General features: G+C 32.1%; 3 protein-coding genes across 5 annotated transcripts; all 3 read left to right on the forward strand.

Moving 5' to 3' along the window:
• The first annotated feature begins 6278 nt into the window (after positions 1 to 6278).
• On the forward strand, positions 6279 to 8190 carry LOC111809027 (putative serine/threonine-protein kinase PBL10). The gene is given in 7 exon segments (XM_023695346.2): positions 6279 to 6435; positions 6652 to 6971; positions 7047 to 7182; positions 7272 to 7408; positions 7478 to 7601; positions 7680 to 7981; positions 7984 to 8190. Coding segments are annotated over 7 exon segments (1167 nt in total). The 5' UTR covers positions 6279 to 6386; the 3' UTR covers positions 8083 to 8190.
• A 2974-nt stretch (positions 8191 to 11164) lies between these two features.
• On the forward strand, positions 11165 to 13740 carry LOC111779154 (receptor-like cytoplasmic kinase 176). 2 transcript variants are annotated; one of them, XM_023659258.2, is made up of 6 exons: positions 11165 to 11316; positions 11571 to 11893; positions 11990 to 12125; positions 12201 to 12343; positions 12430 to 12553; positions 13020 to 13740. In XM_023659258.2, exons 1-6 carry the CDS (start codon positions 11265 to 11267, stop codon positions 13451 to 13453), a joined length of 1212 nt encoding a protein of 403 aa, XP_023515026.2. In that variant the 5' UTR covers positions 11165 to 11264; the 3' UTR covers positions 13454 to 13740. The 2 variants fall into 2 exon arrangements, with proteins under 2 accessions (XP_023515026.2, XP_023515009.2); XM_023659241.2 differs by having other exon boundaries at positions 11990 to 12343.
• Positions 13741 to 14588: 848 nt separating this feature from the next.
• LOC111806697 (16 kDa phloem protein 1) lies at positions 14589 to 15525 on the forward strand. Of its 2 annotated transcripts, none has more exons than XM_023692112.2 (4): positions 14589 to 14744; positions 14869 to 14934; positions 15022 to 15160; positions 15240 to 15525. In XM_023692112.2, exons 1-4 carry the CDS (start codon positions 14678 to 14680, stop codon positions 15382 to 15384), a joined length of 417 nt encoding a protein of 138 aa, XP_023547880.1. In that variant the 5' UTR covers positions 14589 to 14677; the 3' UTR covers positions 15385 to 15525. The 2 variants fall into 2 exon arrangements, with proteins under 2 accessions (XP_023547880.1, XP_023547890.1); XM_023692122.2 differs by having other exon boundaries at positions 15028 to 15160.
• The last annotated feature ends 849 nt before the right edge of the window (positions 15526 to 16374 follow it).

Raw genomic sequence — 16374 nt, forward strand, 5'->3', positions numbered from 1 at the left:
ATTTGAAATAAAATTATTTAGTTAAAAATTAATACGCTATTAAATTTGACTAAAATGTATGAAGACCAATAAGTTTTTCCGTAGTTTGAATTTTTCAATTTTGAATAAGAAATTCCCACCGTGTTTTATTGAGTAATTATGAAGCCAATTAATACAAAAACATTTTTTTTTCTGCATTAAATAATAATATAATAGAAGCAGAAAAGATGGGATATTCCATTTAATAAAGCCTGGCCACCTAATCTGTACCAAAGGTTAAGGGCAACATGGTCATTTAGCACGGATCAACACTTGGAGACCAAGTCACATTCAAATTACAAAAAATCCTTCCTTTTTTCCTTACCATATTTAATTAAATTGCTTGATTTGTATGACCCGTTAACTTCTATATAATTCAATTAAGCAACTTGAAATAAATAAATAAGGTTTTATAGCAAATACTTTTTTTTTTTTTTAATAATAGAAATAATTTGTTCATTCAAACAGGTGTATCGCTATTCAAATATTTACACTATTAATAATTTAAAAAATTACACTAAAAATGGATGAATTTTAATTCTAAATTTTTTTATTTTGTCAAACTACTAAACTATTCGGATGAGCCTGATATTTAAAATTATTATCTATACCAACAAAGTACATATTCATTTTCGGTTGCTTAATTATAAGAATTTTGTTATTAGTCAAACGTGATTGGCTTGAAGCAATTCTTGATTAGGTGATCTCATGAGAATTTTTTTGAGATGCATGCTACCGAAGACAAAGTCCTATTATTGTATGAGTGTAATTTTCGTTTTAGAAGCAAATAGTAGGAAATATTCTGAATCTTGATCTGACCTTTAATAAAATTTTATTTAAGTCATAGCTAAAATTTTTAAAATTTAAAAATTTTATTTTCTAATTAATTTTAGATTATCCAAATTTAAAAGAATTTTTATTAAAATAAGTGGACTGAAAATTTATTTATTTACAGTCAGGAAAAAAAAAAAAAAAAACTAACTAACTTTCATTAAAAGGAGTGGAATTTGGATTTTTTTTTTTTTTTTTTTTTTTGTTCAGGCTAATCTCACGTGTTCATAAATCAGTTTTACATCATAATATTATAGGGATGTTGCAAAAGTTAAGTCAAGCGTTATAAAGTTGAAAGCTCGTATATACTTTATAGATGAGAAATTCAAAACGACCACCTCTAATAATAAAATATATATTTGAATCGATATGATGTTTGAGGTGTATCCTTAGTTAATTTATATAAAAATAAAATTATACGTTTTGTTGTATATTTTGTGAACATGTTTTTAAAATTCAGGTAAATATTTGAAAGTTAATATATATATATATATATATGGTTAAAGTAATGGGAAAAGAAAAAGTACAGTTCAGAAAATAAATAACATAAACACGCAAAGCACATGATTCGTATTAACTTTTTATGAATTTAATATTGAGAAAGGCGAGGGAGGAGCGCAGCCGCTGAAGCCTACAGGTCATCAATCAATTCAGGAGCGGTGACACGTGGTGCTTTATCCCCTCAAATTTGGGACCACCGTTCATTTCATTTTCAAATAAAAGGACCAAACAACGATATTAAATTTGTGGCTCTGCCATTTCCATATTTTTCACGGATATTTATTTTTATTATTATTATTATTTTCTTTTTCACTTCAGTCCATCATTTTAATCTTAGTTTATTCAAGCTAGATATATTTTTTTTACCCGTTAAAACTAATTTTTAAAGGTAATTAATAATGATTTTATGTCATATTATTTTAAAAATCCAATTTAAACCTTTTTTTTTTTTTTTTTGTATGCGGGAATCTAATTATTGCACACGAAGTTAATATATATATATATGGGTACATAAGGAATCTGACCCCACAAGAAAAAAAATGTAAAAGAATAAGAATTTGCATGATATTTTATTTATGTCTAGTTGTCAGCATTTTAATTTTAATTCATTTTGTAAATAGGGAGAAAATAATTCCCTTTTCTGACCTTTTAAAACTAATCAAAATGATTATTCTCTTTGCATGTACCCCATGTGCCTTTCTAATTTATTGATTAAAAATTAAAAAATAAAAACATTTCAACCTTTTTCTTCCAATTCAAAAACATTAGTAATTCTGAAAGCAAAATTAGTATGCTGACGTGGAATTTTGATAGGCTGGCAGTTAGAATTATGGAGTTATGGGAAAAAGCAGTTTGTCATCCCAAGAATATGGGAAAGTGTCTCTTCTTTTTGTGTTCCTGAATGTAAACTCCTGTCCACCTAATAATTAGAAGGGTTTGAAATTTAGCCTGTTAGCCTATAGGATTGTGCTTTCACTAAAATTAACACACCCACAGGTGACGTAAACAAATATTCCTCTCCTCCTACCCGTGTTTGGAGTGGGCTTGGGCTTTTTCATACACAGTGTTTCCAAAAGGCCCAACTGAGCCTGGATTCAGATTCACTTGGGTCACGTCTTCACTTGCCCCACCCAAGCCCATCTTTCATTATTACTTTCTTTCTTTTTTTTCTTTTTTTCTTTTTAGCCTAAATGGTTAGACTAAACTGAACCAGGATGTCACAAGTCAAGATATAAATAGCTCGTGCTTTCTTGAGAGGCAAGGAGTTGAGTTGGGGTTCGACCCAAATTCTTATATAATCATTTGTGTTATGGCTCGATCCTTATATGTTGACCCAACTTTTATTCCACATTGTATTTTTTAATTTATTTTCTGTACCGACTACGATATAATATTTAGTTATTGATTAGTGTAGCTCTGACCAGAAATGAAACGATAAGTTTAATATAAAAAAAAAAAAAAAAATTAGAAGACAATGGAGAAGACAAAAGGTTGGAGGGTGTGAAGTCCAAGATATATTAGGTTATGTGTTAGGCATGTTCCCCTTATCCCTTTAAAAATAGTTTATAGAAGAATTGAAAAATGAGCTAATGGTCGGCGACCAAGGGAACCCAATTTTTCAATAACAAACTATAAAACAAGTATTTAAGGTACATAGGGTGTTACACGAGATTGCACGCAAACCATATAAAAAAAAAAACACTTTGCCCATAAATATTATAAATTGGTTTGTTCTAAATATGTTGTATAATTTTGATTTGGGGAAAATGATTAATATTTTCAATTAAAAAGCTTTGTAAATGATTTTATGGAAGCTATTTCCATGCATAAAACTGAAGATACGATGATCTTTTTTTGTCGAGTTGTCAAAATTGATTGAGCTGGTGGCCACGAATGTGGAAAATAATTGGTCAACTACCTTAAAAAAATAATAATAATAAAGATAGATTGGAATTATATTGCCTCCCGCAAAGTATATCTAACTCTTATTAAATAATAATGATATTAAGTTTAACACCAACTTCACTAAATAAATTAAACTTTCATAGCTTATCAAATTTGTCTCAAATTGCACCTAAATCAATTTCTTCTTTCAAAATCATACTGAAATAGCTTATTACAAGATTTTTTTTTCTTTTGAATTAAATATATATATGAAAAATAGAGGAAGACGTGGTTGAGTGCGGCATAGGTTGTTACAAATGGTATTAGAGTGATATCATTTCTAGTAAGACGTGGTTCGTGGACAAACCAAGGTGAAAGCTAGTGGGTATGTGACACTCAAGGAAAATGAGGGGTACATGAATGAATCGAGACCATATACGAATGAGAGTAATCTTAAGAATAAAATGACTGAAAAAGACTTAAAATTTTGAAAAATACTATCCATAACACTAATGTGCACTTTCGTGTCTCAGTCATAAAAACTCCAAAATTAAACGTATTTTGTTTTGAACAGTTTTACGTGAAGTAAGTAACGTGACTATATAGCAGGTAAATATTGGAGCTATCCGGGGCTGAATCCAAATTCTAAGTCTAAGATTGTTAATTATGGTTTTGAATAATATATTATCCATAAAATTTAGAGAAGTTGGGTATAGGTGGAATTAAGATTGTTGAGAGTTCCAAGATTATCTGACCTAATCTATAATAATAAAAGATTTTACCAAATCCGATCTGCACATAATTTACTTAATTTTGGTATGACTTCATGAATATGTGTTTGAAAAATATGAAAAGTAACAGAGGTCGTGTAAATTAATGATGATTATCACATACTTACCCTTTTCTTAATATTCAAAACTGAGATATTAATAATAATAATAAGATATCAAATAACTAACTCCTATCTTTCTAATTATTTTATAAAATATTTTATAAAATATTTTTAAGCCTACAAAAATCTCTAAAATATCATCACTTATTATCGACAATCATTGTTAATGGCATCCTTATTCCGATAATCACTTCAACGATATCTAGTATTTAATATTAATAATAATTATTCGATCTAGTAATTTGACATTAATATAAACATTTTGAGCCGTGGAACAAATTAAATTTTTTTATATATAATTTATTTAAAAATAAAATATAAGTAAAGATACTGTTTTTTGGTTTTATAAGAAATGCTTAAAACAAAATGTATTTTTGAAAATAAAATTAAAGTCAATCTTGATGCACCTAACTATGTTAATTAAGAGTGGAACTTAGGCTATGGTGGTTTATGACCTAATCACATTAAGAAAAAAAAAAAAAGATTATAGTCATGAAATCAATGCAATTATGTTTAATCACCATATTATATGAATTTTTAGGATAATATTGTTGTAAAGTCAACAAAAAAAAATAATAATAATTAAATCGTAGTTTTTCCTTTATAATTTTACACTTATTTCTCAAAAACTTGAAGCGGAAAAACAAACGAATGATAAAATCATTATTCTTTAAGGTTTTTAATATAGAAAAGATGATATGACCGGCTTCGTTGTCGCTTATGAATTATATTGTAGTTAGAGAAATAAAAACATTATTCTAACAACTTTAGTGGTTTCAAAAAAATCGATATTTAAAAGACGACAACAAAAAATCAAATAATGAAAGAGATTTATGATAAACAGAACCGATTGTCGGTCCTAAATAGCATGAATGGCCATTTCGAAGGAGTAGACTCTTTATCACACTCTTCCTATATTAATTTTGTTCGAAAGATATTATATTTTTCACTAAAAGTTAAAAAATTTGAATTTTTACATTTAAAAAATTATAATAAAAGAAACAAAATTAAATTAAAAAAAAAAAGGAATGGACTAAAATGGGAAAGAAAGAAGTTTTATTTATTAGTGTTTTTTTTTTCTTAAAAAGAGAGTTGATATTTAATCTCCCATATTAATCATATAACACATTTAATTTCCTAATTACTGTAGGTATCTGCACTTTTTCAAACTAATTTTCTTTGACAAAAATTTCTTCCTCTCTTTCCCACACATATTTTCTCCCCCTAATAATTATAATAATTATAACATATTTCAATCTCACAAATAATTCAACCAATGGTATATTTTTAAAATCATTATAAAAAAAAAATAATAATGTTCCAAACCTACCTAACTAAATAAAATATATTTAATTACAATAAAAAATAGAATTAAGAGTATTTTTAGCAGTATAAATATAACTCAAAAGTGTTTTTTTCTTCGAATTTTCAAAAACTTTTGCTATAAACAAATTAAATAGATGGCTAAATTAATTTAAAATTTTTTGTGGAAATTAAAAAGATGATAAAATCTAAGTTGGAATGATGGGGATTGGCAAATCAGAAAAGGGAGAAAAGGGAAAGCATTATCCCAAATGGGATTTACACTTTAGTTAGACATCCATCATAAGTTCCACTTTCACACAAAAGTAAAAAAATAAAAAAATAAAAAAAAGTAAAAAGGTAAAAAAATTGAGAGAAAATAATGAAAATAAAATGGATAATATTTACAATATTATAAGTCCACGGATAATTAGGTGTAATATCACCCATACAAAATTTATTGATTATGAAATCATGGAGCATATCCTATGTATTAGATTACACCGAAATTACCTTATTCATACTGCTCTTCTTCCTCATACTTTCATGGAACCCACCTAAATAAAATTTAATTTTTTAAATAAAAAAGTTGCTATTGCTTTAATAAATTAAAGGTCCATTTTATATTATTGAAGCTTAGGTGGAGGGAATTTTTGTTACCGACCCACGTGGCGATTGTGCGAACTTAGATGTGACGTATGATTGTGCCGAGTAATTGCCATTTGATTGTGGTTTGTATGCGTAGGATTTTGAACACACGCCTGTGATTTTTTGCACATTGAATATAACGTATGATCTGGCGGCCGACTCAGCAAGTCAACCCCGTTTTCCCCACTGTTTTGTTTCTTCCCTTTTGCAGACCCTCACCCTCAGTCTTATATATATTTCTCCTCCTTAGTTATTGGGTTTATGAGCTCTTCACTTTCTCTTCTTCATCCTTCATAAACAAACCAACAAGATGGGATCTTGTGTTAGTCTTGCCATGGAAAATGGAAGCCCTTATCATGGTATGCTCTTCTTTTGTTCTTTGCTGTTGTTTTGTTTTGTTTTTTTTTTTTTTTTTTTTTTGTGTGTTTTGGTTGAAATTCATGAAATTAATGCCTAATCTCAAAAGGGTGTTTAAAAAGTTCAATCTTTGAGTGAATTTCATTGTAAAGGAATCATTTTGATGATCCGTGTGGGATATATGGAGTAATTTGGCTGTTGGGGATTTGTGTATATAGGGAAGGATTCGAGTGATTATGAGAAAAATGGAAGCAATGAATCGAACGGTTCGAGTTCGTCGGCGTCGGTTCATCCAAGTCCAAGAACGGAGGATGAGATTTTGCAGTCTTCAAATCTGAAGAGGTTTTGCTTTAATGAGCTGAAAAGGGCCACTGGGAATTTCCGTCAAAGGAGCATGGTGGGAGAGGGAGGTTTTGGGAGTGTGTTTAAAGGCTGGATCGATGACCACTCGCTCACCGCCACCAAGTCCGGCACTGGCATAGCTATTGCTGTCAAAAGACACAATCAAGATGGCATGCAAGGACACAGTGAATGGTTGGTCAGTATCTCATTAATACAAAAGCTTAGATATGGTTTTGATTTTTTTATTAAGTGTTGTGGGAATTCATTATAGGCGGAAATCAACTATTTGGGACAATTGCATCATCCAAATCTTGTGAAACTTGTCGGATATTGCTTGGAGAATGACGACCAGCTTCTTGCTTATGAGTTCATGTCGCGTGGCAGCTTGGACAATCATCTTTTTGGGAGTGAGTCCTCTAGCTTCTAAATTCTTCTTGATTTTGAGTTTAGCTTCTTAAATCTAAATGGGAAAATTGGAAAAATTAAAAATTTTCAGGAGGATCTTGGTCTCAACCTCTTTCATGGAAGCTACGTATGAAAATTGCTCTTGATGCTGCTAGGGGTTTGGCATATTTGCATAGCAAAAAAGTCATCCATCGTGACTTCAAATCCTCAAACATCTTGCTTGATGCGGTATAAACATATATATACACACAATACATCAATAACTTTGTTGTTGTCTAATAACACTTTAATCCACAGAACTACGACGCGAAAATCTCAGACTTTGGATTAGCCAAGGACGGACCGATAGGCAACCAAAGCCACGTTTCGACACGATGCATGGGTACCTATGGCTATGCAGCGCCAGAATACATGTCCACAGGTATTTAATAGATTTTCGAACTTTCAATTCTATTCTAGTATAGTTTTCTAAACTTTGAGTTTGGTTTTGGAATATTAGGTCATTTGATGCCGAAGAGCGACGTATATAGTTTTGGAGCGGTTCTACTTGAGATTTTATGCGGTAGAGGAGCGTTGGACTCGACGAAGCCTCCGAAAGAACAAAACTTGGTAGATTGGGCAAGGCCTTGTGTTAACCACAGACGAGTATTGAGGATTATGGATGGTAGAATAGAGGGGCAGTGTGAGGTGAAGAAGGCACTTAGAGTAGCTAAGCTTGCGTTTAAATGCCTGTCCGAAGACCCCAAACACAGGCCTTCAATGTATGAAGTAGTGACGGATTTGGAGGAACTTCAGGACTTGGAATGAGCGATGGAGGTGGCAAAGGAGTAGGATCATCGTTCACCATCATGAAAATGCAGAAACAATATCATTATTCTCTGCATTTTTTGGTTTTTGTTTAGTTTGTTTGGTTCAACATGTGAAATATTGCATGTAAATCTGGATGAAATGTGTTTTAGAGCATGCAGTTTATTCCATTTATGGATATCTGCTTCCTTTTTTCCATGCTACTTTTGAAGCTTTCATTTTGTATTATATTACATTATAGTATAGTATAAAATGAAGCAAATTCAATTTCCTATAATGTCTGGTATACATAATTAATTTCTCGAGTGAATGTAATGACTCATGTCTAGAATTCGAAATACGGATTCGGCAACTAATGACCTCGGCATTCTCTTACGACATGGTTACATTACCTACTTCTTGCTTCTAAAAATTAAAATTATCCTCACAGACCAACATATGTCATTTTAGTATACTTTGTTCTCACTCACATGTATTCTAAAACAAAACATGTTAAAATGACTTTTGTTGGTACGTGGAGATAATTTTCACTCTTCAAAGCGAGAGGTAGGTAACGTAACCATATTCCAGAGGAATGTCCGAAGCATTAGGTGTCGAATCTTGAGCATATGTAGTTACAGAGGAACGCAAATTGAAGAAACGTATGAGACACCACTCATCCCGGACGACCTCGACCATGCTAGCTTCCAAACATGAAGACAACAACATAAACACAACATCTAGCTTAGCCATTGGAACAGATAGATCTCATTTGTATAGCGGATCATAGCTGTATAATGTTGGGTTGCAACATATATAAATTAATTAAAAACAATTAGTTTTTTCTAAATCAAAAGTCAAAAAAGAAAAAAAAAAAAAAAACTCAGCTTCTAATCATTAAAGACAAAAAATGCACGCCATAAAACTATAATAATAATAATAATAATGAAACCCAAGTCTTCAAATATTTGGATTATGATCTAATTTCAAGATTTTTTTAAAAGATCTTTATTTTCAAATAATATCATATAATTTCTCAAATATCGTGTCTTGATGAAGTCAAAGATTCATAAATGACCAAACTAAATACTGTTGGGAGTTTATTTTTCCACAATTGACTAAACAAAAAAATAAAATAAAATAATTATTATTTAGATATTAAAAGTCAACCAATGGTCAGCTAAAATATCATGTAACGCTTTTGGAAATGTCAGACTATCAAAGGAAAATACCATATTAAAATAATACAAATTACGCCTAATTAAAGAATATAATCAAATTTATAGTATTTTTTTCTTGTGTTCATACTATTAAGTTTATATATTGAAACATTTGCAGGTAAAGTAATGTTTAGACAAAAGATATTACTGGAACCCTTCATGATTAATTTAATCTTGATTATTAGGAAGCTATAAACTGATATTTAGATTGAATTAAAATATTAAAAAAAATTAAATAATACATGAATTGACTTTGTGTTTATTTCAATGTCTTAAATTTAGCTATTGGTTGACTAAGAAGAATAAATCTCGTCGGTGGTGAAAATTAAATACACAATTATAATTCCTTTATTAAATAAAATGAAATTTATTATTATATAAATAGATGGGAAAGAAAAAAAGAAAAAAACAAATCTGTCTTCTTATGTATATTATTTATTTATTTGGAACAAACTATCTGCTGTAACCCACATGACAGGTAATAGGTCAACAGGTCAATGTTATCGGCTGAATTTTATATATATATAAAAAAAATGAATAGCAATTAGTCATGTTTTATAATATTTAAAAATAAAAATTAATTATTCTGAATAATCAATTCTCGTCTTTTAAGGGACTGGCCGCACTTTTGGAAGCGTTTTATTTTAAGAGGGTAAAATTGACAATTGCGATCATATTAGTTCATTTACTCAATAATTAATTAATATCATGCATTGATTGAATGGGGTCTCATCTATTATTATTATTATTTTTTTTTTTCAAATTATTGATTGTTAGGAAATTAATGTAACAAATTCCCAACCACAAGTGAAAATTGAAATAGTTATTTAAAATTAAAGTTTAATTTGCGTAACTGTTTTTTCAACTAATTAAAAATAAGAATATTATTAAAAGATCATAACTTGGAATCTCCCACTTTAAAAAAATAATTAATTTATATTATTAAAACAAAAATATATCTGTCAAATTAGAAATATGAATCAAATTTTATTAGAAAGCTTAGATCTTAAAAAAAAATATATGTATTGGTGGTGTACTTTTAGAATGTGGTGGGAATTTATATTTTATATGTATATATTTGAGCATATTAAAATTCTATGGAATCCGTTGGATAATTATTCAATCCAGTTAACTTTTGGCTTTCTCCCTCATTTTTTAAGATTAGTCTAGCTCTAAGGTTTCTCAGTTGACTTGTGAGAGATGGTTAAAGTCATGGTCAACCTTACCGTTTGAATGAACAAACTAAGATGACCCTTGAAGGATTGGGGCTAAATTGTTTAAGGTCAAATTCTCAAAAGGATGAACCGAATTGACAAATAGATATTGAGGGGTTGACCACTTATGCCTATTGGTCGACCCTAATCGACTTTTGGCTAACCCCATGTGAGGTTGACAAATGTGCCTAGGCCAACTCTTTTGGGCATAATCGGGTTTAGTCTTTAAATTTTCGGTGTACTGATAGCCACAAACTCACCCAACTAGCCATTTGAGGATTGTAGGAGCATATTGTTCCTTACAAACCGTACTAAAATCCATAGGGAGAAAAAGGATAACTCAAAGCTCGCCCAATAGCTCTCAGTTTCAGGGAGTTAATGCCATTTTGAATCTACTTCTTCCAACTTGCAACTCCCTCCCCACTTGTTGATTGACACTGTCAGTGAGTGTAGGCCAAAGCCAGGTCAACCCCTTTAAGCTTAGCCTCCTTGCCCCCTTTCTTAATGGGAACCAATAATAAAGCTATTTCCCCATAACCCAAAGCTAAACCACGCGGATACTCCAAAATTTTACTTCAATTCCGCTCCCCAAAGCCCCAAAACTTTGTCTTCCTTTCCTTTCCCCATCTGAATTTGTTTCTTTTTTGGTCCAACTCATTCAAATTGGGGATTCCTTGACAGCTTGGTCATGGAAACCCCTCTACCTTTCACACTTGCAAGACAAATCCACTTCCCTACCGCTACCTCCCCATTTCGCCATTTTCTCTCTATCCCCCCCCCCCCCCCCCCCCCCCCTTTTCCCTATTCCCATTCTCCCTGTTCTGCAGCCGCTCAGTTGAAGGCCTTCTTTTGAGCTAACTGTTCATGGGGTCCTGCCTTAGTGCCAGGATTAAAGCCGAGAGCCCTCTTCACATTGGTTTGAATCCTTTTGTTTCCTTCTTTTACTTCACTTAGGTTTTCCAATTTCTGTTCTTCTTTGTTTTCTATTTCTGGGTTCTCTCTGGTTTTGATTTGGTTACTTCCTGAAATGGTTTGATTCGGATTTGGATTTTTCTCTTTTCATGTCTCTCTGATGGAAAACTAAAGTGGGCATTGGGTTGATTGTGTGTTCTTTGATGAGGGAATCATTTATAGATCTAACTAGAGCTTTGAATAATGGCTTCTGCACAGGGTTGAGCTTCAAGTCTGCAAGAGATGGAAATGATAAGGGCAATTCAATCAGCAAGTCCTCATCTGTCTCCACTCCTCGGACTCCTCGAACAGAGGGCGAGATCTTGCAGTCCTCCAACTTGAAAAACTTCACCTACAATGACCTTAAAACTGCCACCCGAAACTTCCGCCCCGACAGTGTCCTGGGTGAGGGCGGGTTTGGTTCTGTCTTTAAAGGGTGGGTTGACGAGCAGTCCTTTGCAGCTACCAAGCCAGGAACTGGGTTGGTCATTGCTGTAAAAAGGCTCAACCAGGAAGGCTTTCAGGGTCACAGAGAATGGCTGGTTAGTTCACTTCATCTGCTAACCAAATTATAGCTTTTGGTTTATACTTCAATCATCTGTAATGTAGGATTGATTTGTGGATGTCTGAATTTACAGACAGAAATTGACTACCTAGGACAGCTGCATCATCCTAATCTTGTGAGATTGATTGGATTTTGCTTAGAGGATGAACATCGACTTCTTGTTTATGAATTTATGCCTCGGGGCAGCTTAGAAAATCATCTATTTAGGAGTAAGCTATTCACTTATTCTACTTGTATACCTACTTGTTTACTTAGATTCTCATTTTATTTGTTTGGGGTATCAGGGAGTGCTCACTTTCAGCCTCTATCATGGAGCCTCCGATTGAAAGTTGCCCTTGGTGCTGCTAAAGGTCTAGCTTTTCTACACAGTGAGGAAGCGAAAGTAATATATCGGGACTTCAAAAGCTCGAATATTCTGCTCGATTCGGTATCTGAAACGATTCGACCTTTTCGAAACTATGTTTCTGAAATATTTGTGTTTGATCTCATTTGTGTTGAACCTTGAAATGACAGGATTATAATGCAAAACTCTCTGATTTTGGATTAGCTAAGGATGGGCCTACCGGTGATAGAAGCTATGTTTCTACTCGGGTAATGGGAACATATGGCTATGCAGCTCCTGAATATATGATCACAGGTATCTTTCATTTTGCCTTGTTTGTTCAAAATCAGTCTTTTGAGTAGATGCGTTTTATAATCGTGAGGCTGACTGTGATACGTAATTGACCAAAGCGGACAATATCTGCTAGCGGTGGCCTTGGGTTATTACAAATGGTATCAGAGCCAGACATTAGACGATGTGCTAGCGAGGACGTTGGGACCCCAAGGGGGTGGATTGTGAGATCCCACATCGGTTGGAGGAGAATGAAACATTCCTTATAAGGGTGGGGAGACCTCTTCCTAGTAGACATGTTTTAAAATCGTGAGACTGGCAGTGATACGTAACGGGCCAAAACGGGCAATATCTAATAGCAATGGCCTTGGGCTGTTACAACAAGCCTATCTACTTGTGCTGTTATGTTAAAAAACATGATGATGTGTGACTATGAGTTGAGTACTAGTTATTAAATTTCCAAGCCTGGATTCATTCTCTTGTTTTGAAGGTCATTTGACTGCCAAGAGCGATGTGTATAGTTTTGGAGTTGTTCTTCTCGAAATCTTATCAGGGAAACGAGCTATAGACAAAAACCGACCATCGGGAGAACACAGTCTTGTGGAATGGGCCAAACCTTACCTCACTAGCAAAAGAAGAGTTCTCCAAATGCTGGATACACGCATCGAAGGCCAATATTCTACTGCAGGAGCACTGAAAGCAGCTAAACTTGCGATTCAATGCATATCAACCGAACCCAAGTTAAGACCAAACATGAACTCAGTGGTGAAAGCATTGGAACAACTTCAGGATTCCATTGAAACAAGTGGAGCCAAGGGGGGTCCTATAACCGAACCCGTAAACAAATCCAGTCAAGGCAGTGACGCCACAAATAACAAAGCTGTTTCTTATCCTAGACCATCTGCTTCAATACTAAATCTATAGAAACCGAGACGAAAGAACGTCTGGTGAACCGGCTAACATTTCGACCGAACCCGAAAGGTAAAGATGGTATTTGGATGACCAACTCATTGTGTACTGAAACACTGTACAGTTTCCTTTTGCTCAATTGTCCCCAGAATCAGTTCCCCCATCCATCCCTTTTGTGTTTTTCTGTTCTGGCTTGATTAGAATAAGATTTGATTCCACTAAGATGAGGCATTATAAGCTTTTAAAACGCTTATTTCAAACATTTGGTTTAACAAAATTGAAAATATATAGTGTTTTTTAGAGTTGAGTGTAGCAGAAAAATTGTGCATTGTGCATTGTGCATGTATCAATACCGTAGCTACCAAGTTTACTATGTCTACAAGGTGGAGCGGAGATGGAGAAGCCTTTTCCGTCCCCATCTCCTCCACCTAGTGAAAATTTTCATTTATTTTTGCTGGAATATGAGTGGTAATTCATCGGAGATATTTGTTGGAATTGAGTTTAAAAATTACAATAGATGCAAGATGCAAATATCCTTCTTTTGGGGCAGATTTGATTATAAAAAGAATAGATGTAGAGAACTTTACAACGAGATTGTGTTTGCAGCTCTCTCAAGAATCAAAATGAAATCAATTCCGTATATATCATATCACATGCCTGCTTACTTTGACTCGTACAAATATCTGAACTTTATATTGGTTAAATATATTCTTTTAATTCTTGGATAAAATATTATCATTTTTTGAAAATTATTTTAGAACTAAAGTATATATTTCATTTAAGATAATATTAAAAAAAGAATAAAAATTAGACAATAATATTTGTCATTTTTCATTTTTAATCAACGATACCAAAAATCAGAATCGAATAATATACTTTTATTAAATTTGATTGGATCATTATCCTTTTAAATACATAAATTATATATTACCAAGATTTTTTTTTTTTTTTTTTTTTTTTTTTTTTTTTTTTGTTTTTTTATTAGAAAACAGGTAAATAAAATTTTAAAATTTTAATAATAATAATAATAATAATTATGCCGCCAAGAGTTGAAACCGTCTTCCTTTGTTCCAAGCCCCCACGCATCCCATGTTGGCTCTTTGACGTGGGCCCGTGTCTGCGAGGTTGGTTGAGTCATCGATGTTGACGACTCGGCAGCGGCTGCCGCTGCGGCTGCTCATCTATATAACCCCACCGCAGCTTCATAATCCTCCAAGCTTGAGCGAGAGAAACAAAGCTATGGCGATTGGAATATTGGAGGTCAATTTGGTAAATGGTAAAGGATTTCGAGGCAAAGATATCCTGGGTAATAATAATCCTACCTGTCATTCTTCTCTGTCTTCTTCAAATTCTTTCTAGATTTGATTTACTTTGTGATTAAGCTAATTTGATTATGCTATTAAGCTAATCATCTTCCTCTCATTTTGTAGGTAAAATTGACCCTTATGTTCTGATTCAGTATAAGGGCCAAGAACAAAAGAGCAGTGTTGCTAAAAGTTAGTCTTTTTTTTTTCTTTAAAGCTCATCAATTATTAGTTCATTTATTATTTGGAAGCATATTTGGGTGAATTTAAATGGCGTAGATGCAGGTGAAAGTCCGGTATGGAATGAGAAGTTTAAATTCCAAGCAGAGTATCCGGGGAGCGGTGGTGACTACAAGATCATCCTCAAGGTCATGGACAAAGACACTTTATCTGCTGATGATTTCATCGGTCAAGCCACGTAAGACCCTTATAATAAGAACGCTCATATTCGAATTGAATGATCTGATTTACGAGATAGAACTAAATGACTGTGGCAGGATATATATCAAGGATTTATTAGCTTTCGGAGTTGAAAATGGGAAGTCGGAGATGTGGCCACAAAAGTACAGCGTTGTAGGAGCCAACCTTAAGTACAATGGAGAAATTAAAGTTGGAGTGACCTTCACCCTTGAAGGTCATTGATCAAGAAAACGCTCAAAATCTGAACCAAAGTGAAAACTTGCTGCTCTAACCAAATTGTACTTTGTTTTGTTTTTCTTTTAATAAAATGTAATCAAAATAGTCTAAACTAAGTAAAATAAGAAGCTAAGTATTTTATAATTTTATTTATGAACATCTTGGTGATTCAAATTTTAAGATATTATAATATAATATCAACCCGTCATAATTCATTGGTAAAACACATGACTTTAATTATATGGTTTTGGGTTAGTAGATCCATAAAATAATATTTCTCTTGTATTCGTGGTCAAATGTTATGAGTTTGATCCTCACCAACAGCGTTTCAATTAACATTTATTTATTTATATAGAACATCGGCACGCGTAAACTTTTAGTGACAAAAAGTCTAATTACTTTATTACCATCATTGGAGTTGCGTCAATTTTATTATTTACAGAGAATTTCAATAAATAAAAGTTGGTGTTACATTCAATTCAATTTTAGTAAATACGGTAACAACTAGCAACAAGATAAAATTAGATTTCTTGTTTTTAGTTTTTTTTTTTTCTTAAAACTATATTTATATATTTACTATGATATAATTCTTTTTAATCTCATTGACGCATGGAATCCTTAACCAAATTATTTTAAAAATAAATAAAAACTATTATTTTAACCAAATTATATATATATTATTTTTATAAAATGGAGATAACAAAGACATTCATGGACTTAATTTTCAAACATTAAAAAAAAAAAAAAAAAAAATCTATATTATTTGTTTGTCTTAAAATAATAATAAAAAAAGTTTAGTTTCACTAAATTTAATAAATAAATAAAAAATGAAGGAATTCGAATTCTTTTAGTATTTGAGTGGTGTGAGAAATGGATTTTAGTCTTTACTCACTCATATTTATGTTAATGTGGCCTTTCTTAAATTCATTCGGTTAAATATTAATGTCATAAACCATAATCTATTGTTCCCAAAACAACATATTCAAAGTACAAGAA

Source organism: Cucurbita pepo, chromosome 1 (genome assembly GCF_057944985.1).
Source record: "Cucurbita pepo subsp. pepo isolate OVF chromosome 1, ASM5794498v1, whole genome shotgun sequence".
NCBI classification, from domain to species: domain Eukaryota; kingdom Viridiplantae; phylum Streptophyta; class Magnoliopsida; order Cucurbitales; family Cucurbitaceae; genus Cucurbita; species Cucurbita pepo.

What these genes read in the sequence shown, in the direction of transcription:
- LOC111779154 (XM_023659241.2), top strand. Translation starts at nt 11,265, where the DNA reads ATGGGGTCCTGCCTTAGTGCCAGGATTAAAGCCGAGAGCCCTCTTCAC. An exon ending in AGGGTCACAGAGAATGGCTG is followed by an intron (nt 11,894 to 11,989) that starts GTTAGTTCACTT and finishes CTGAATTTACAG; the next exon opens with ACAGAAATTGACTACCTAGG. An exon ending in CGAATATTCTGCTCGATTCG is followed by an intron (nt 12,344 to 12,429) that starts GTATCTGAAACG and finishes TTGAAATGACAG; the next exon opens with GATTATAATGCAAAACTCTC.
- LOC111806697 (XM_023692112.2), top strand. Translation starts at nt 14,678, where the DNA reads ATGGCGATTGGAATATTGGAGGTCAATTTGGTAAATGGTAAAGGATTT. An exon ending in TCGAGGCAAAGATATCCTGG is followed by an intron (nt 14,745 to 14,868) that starts GTAATAATAATC and finishes CTCATTTTGTAG; the next exon opens with GTAAAATTGACCCTTATGTT. An exon ending in GATTTCATCGGTCAAGCCAC is followed by an intron (nt 15,161 to 15,239) that starts GTAAGACCCTTA and finishes TGACTGTGGCAG; the next exon opens with GATATATATCAAGGATTTAT.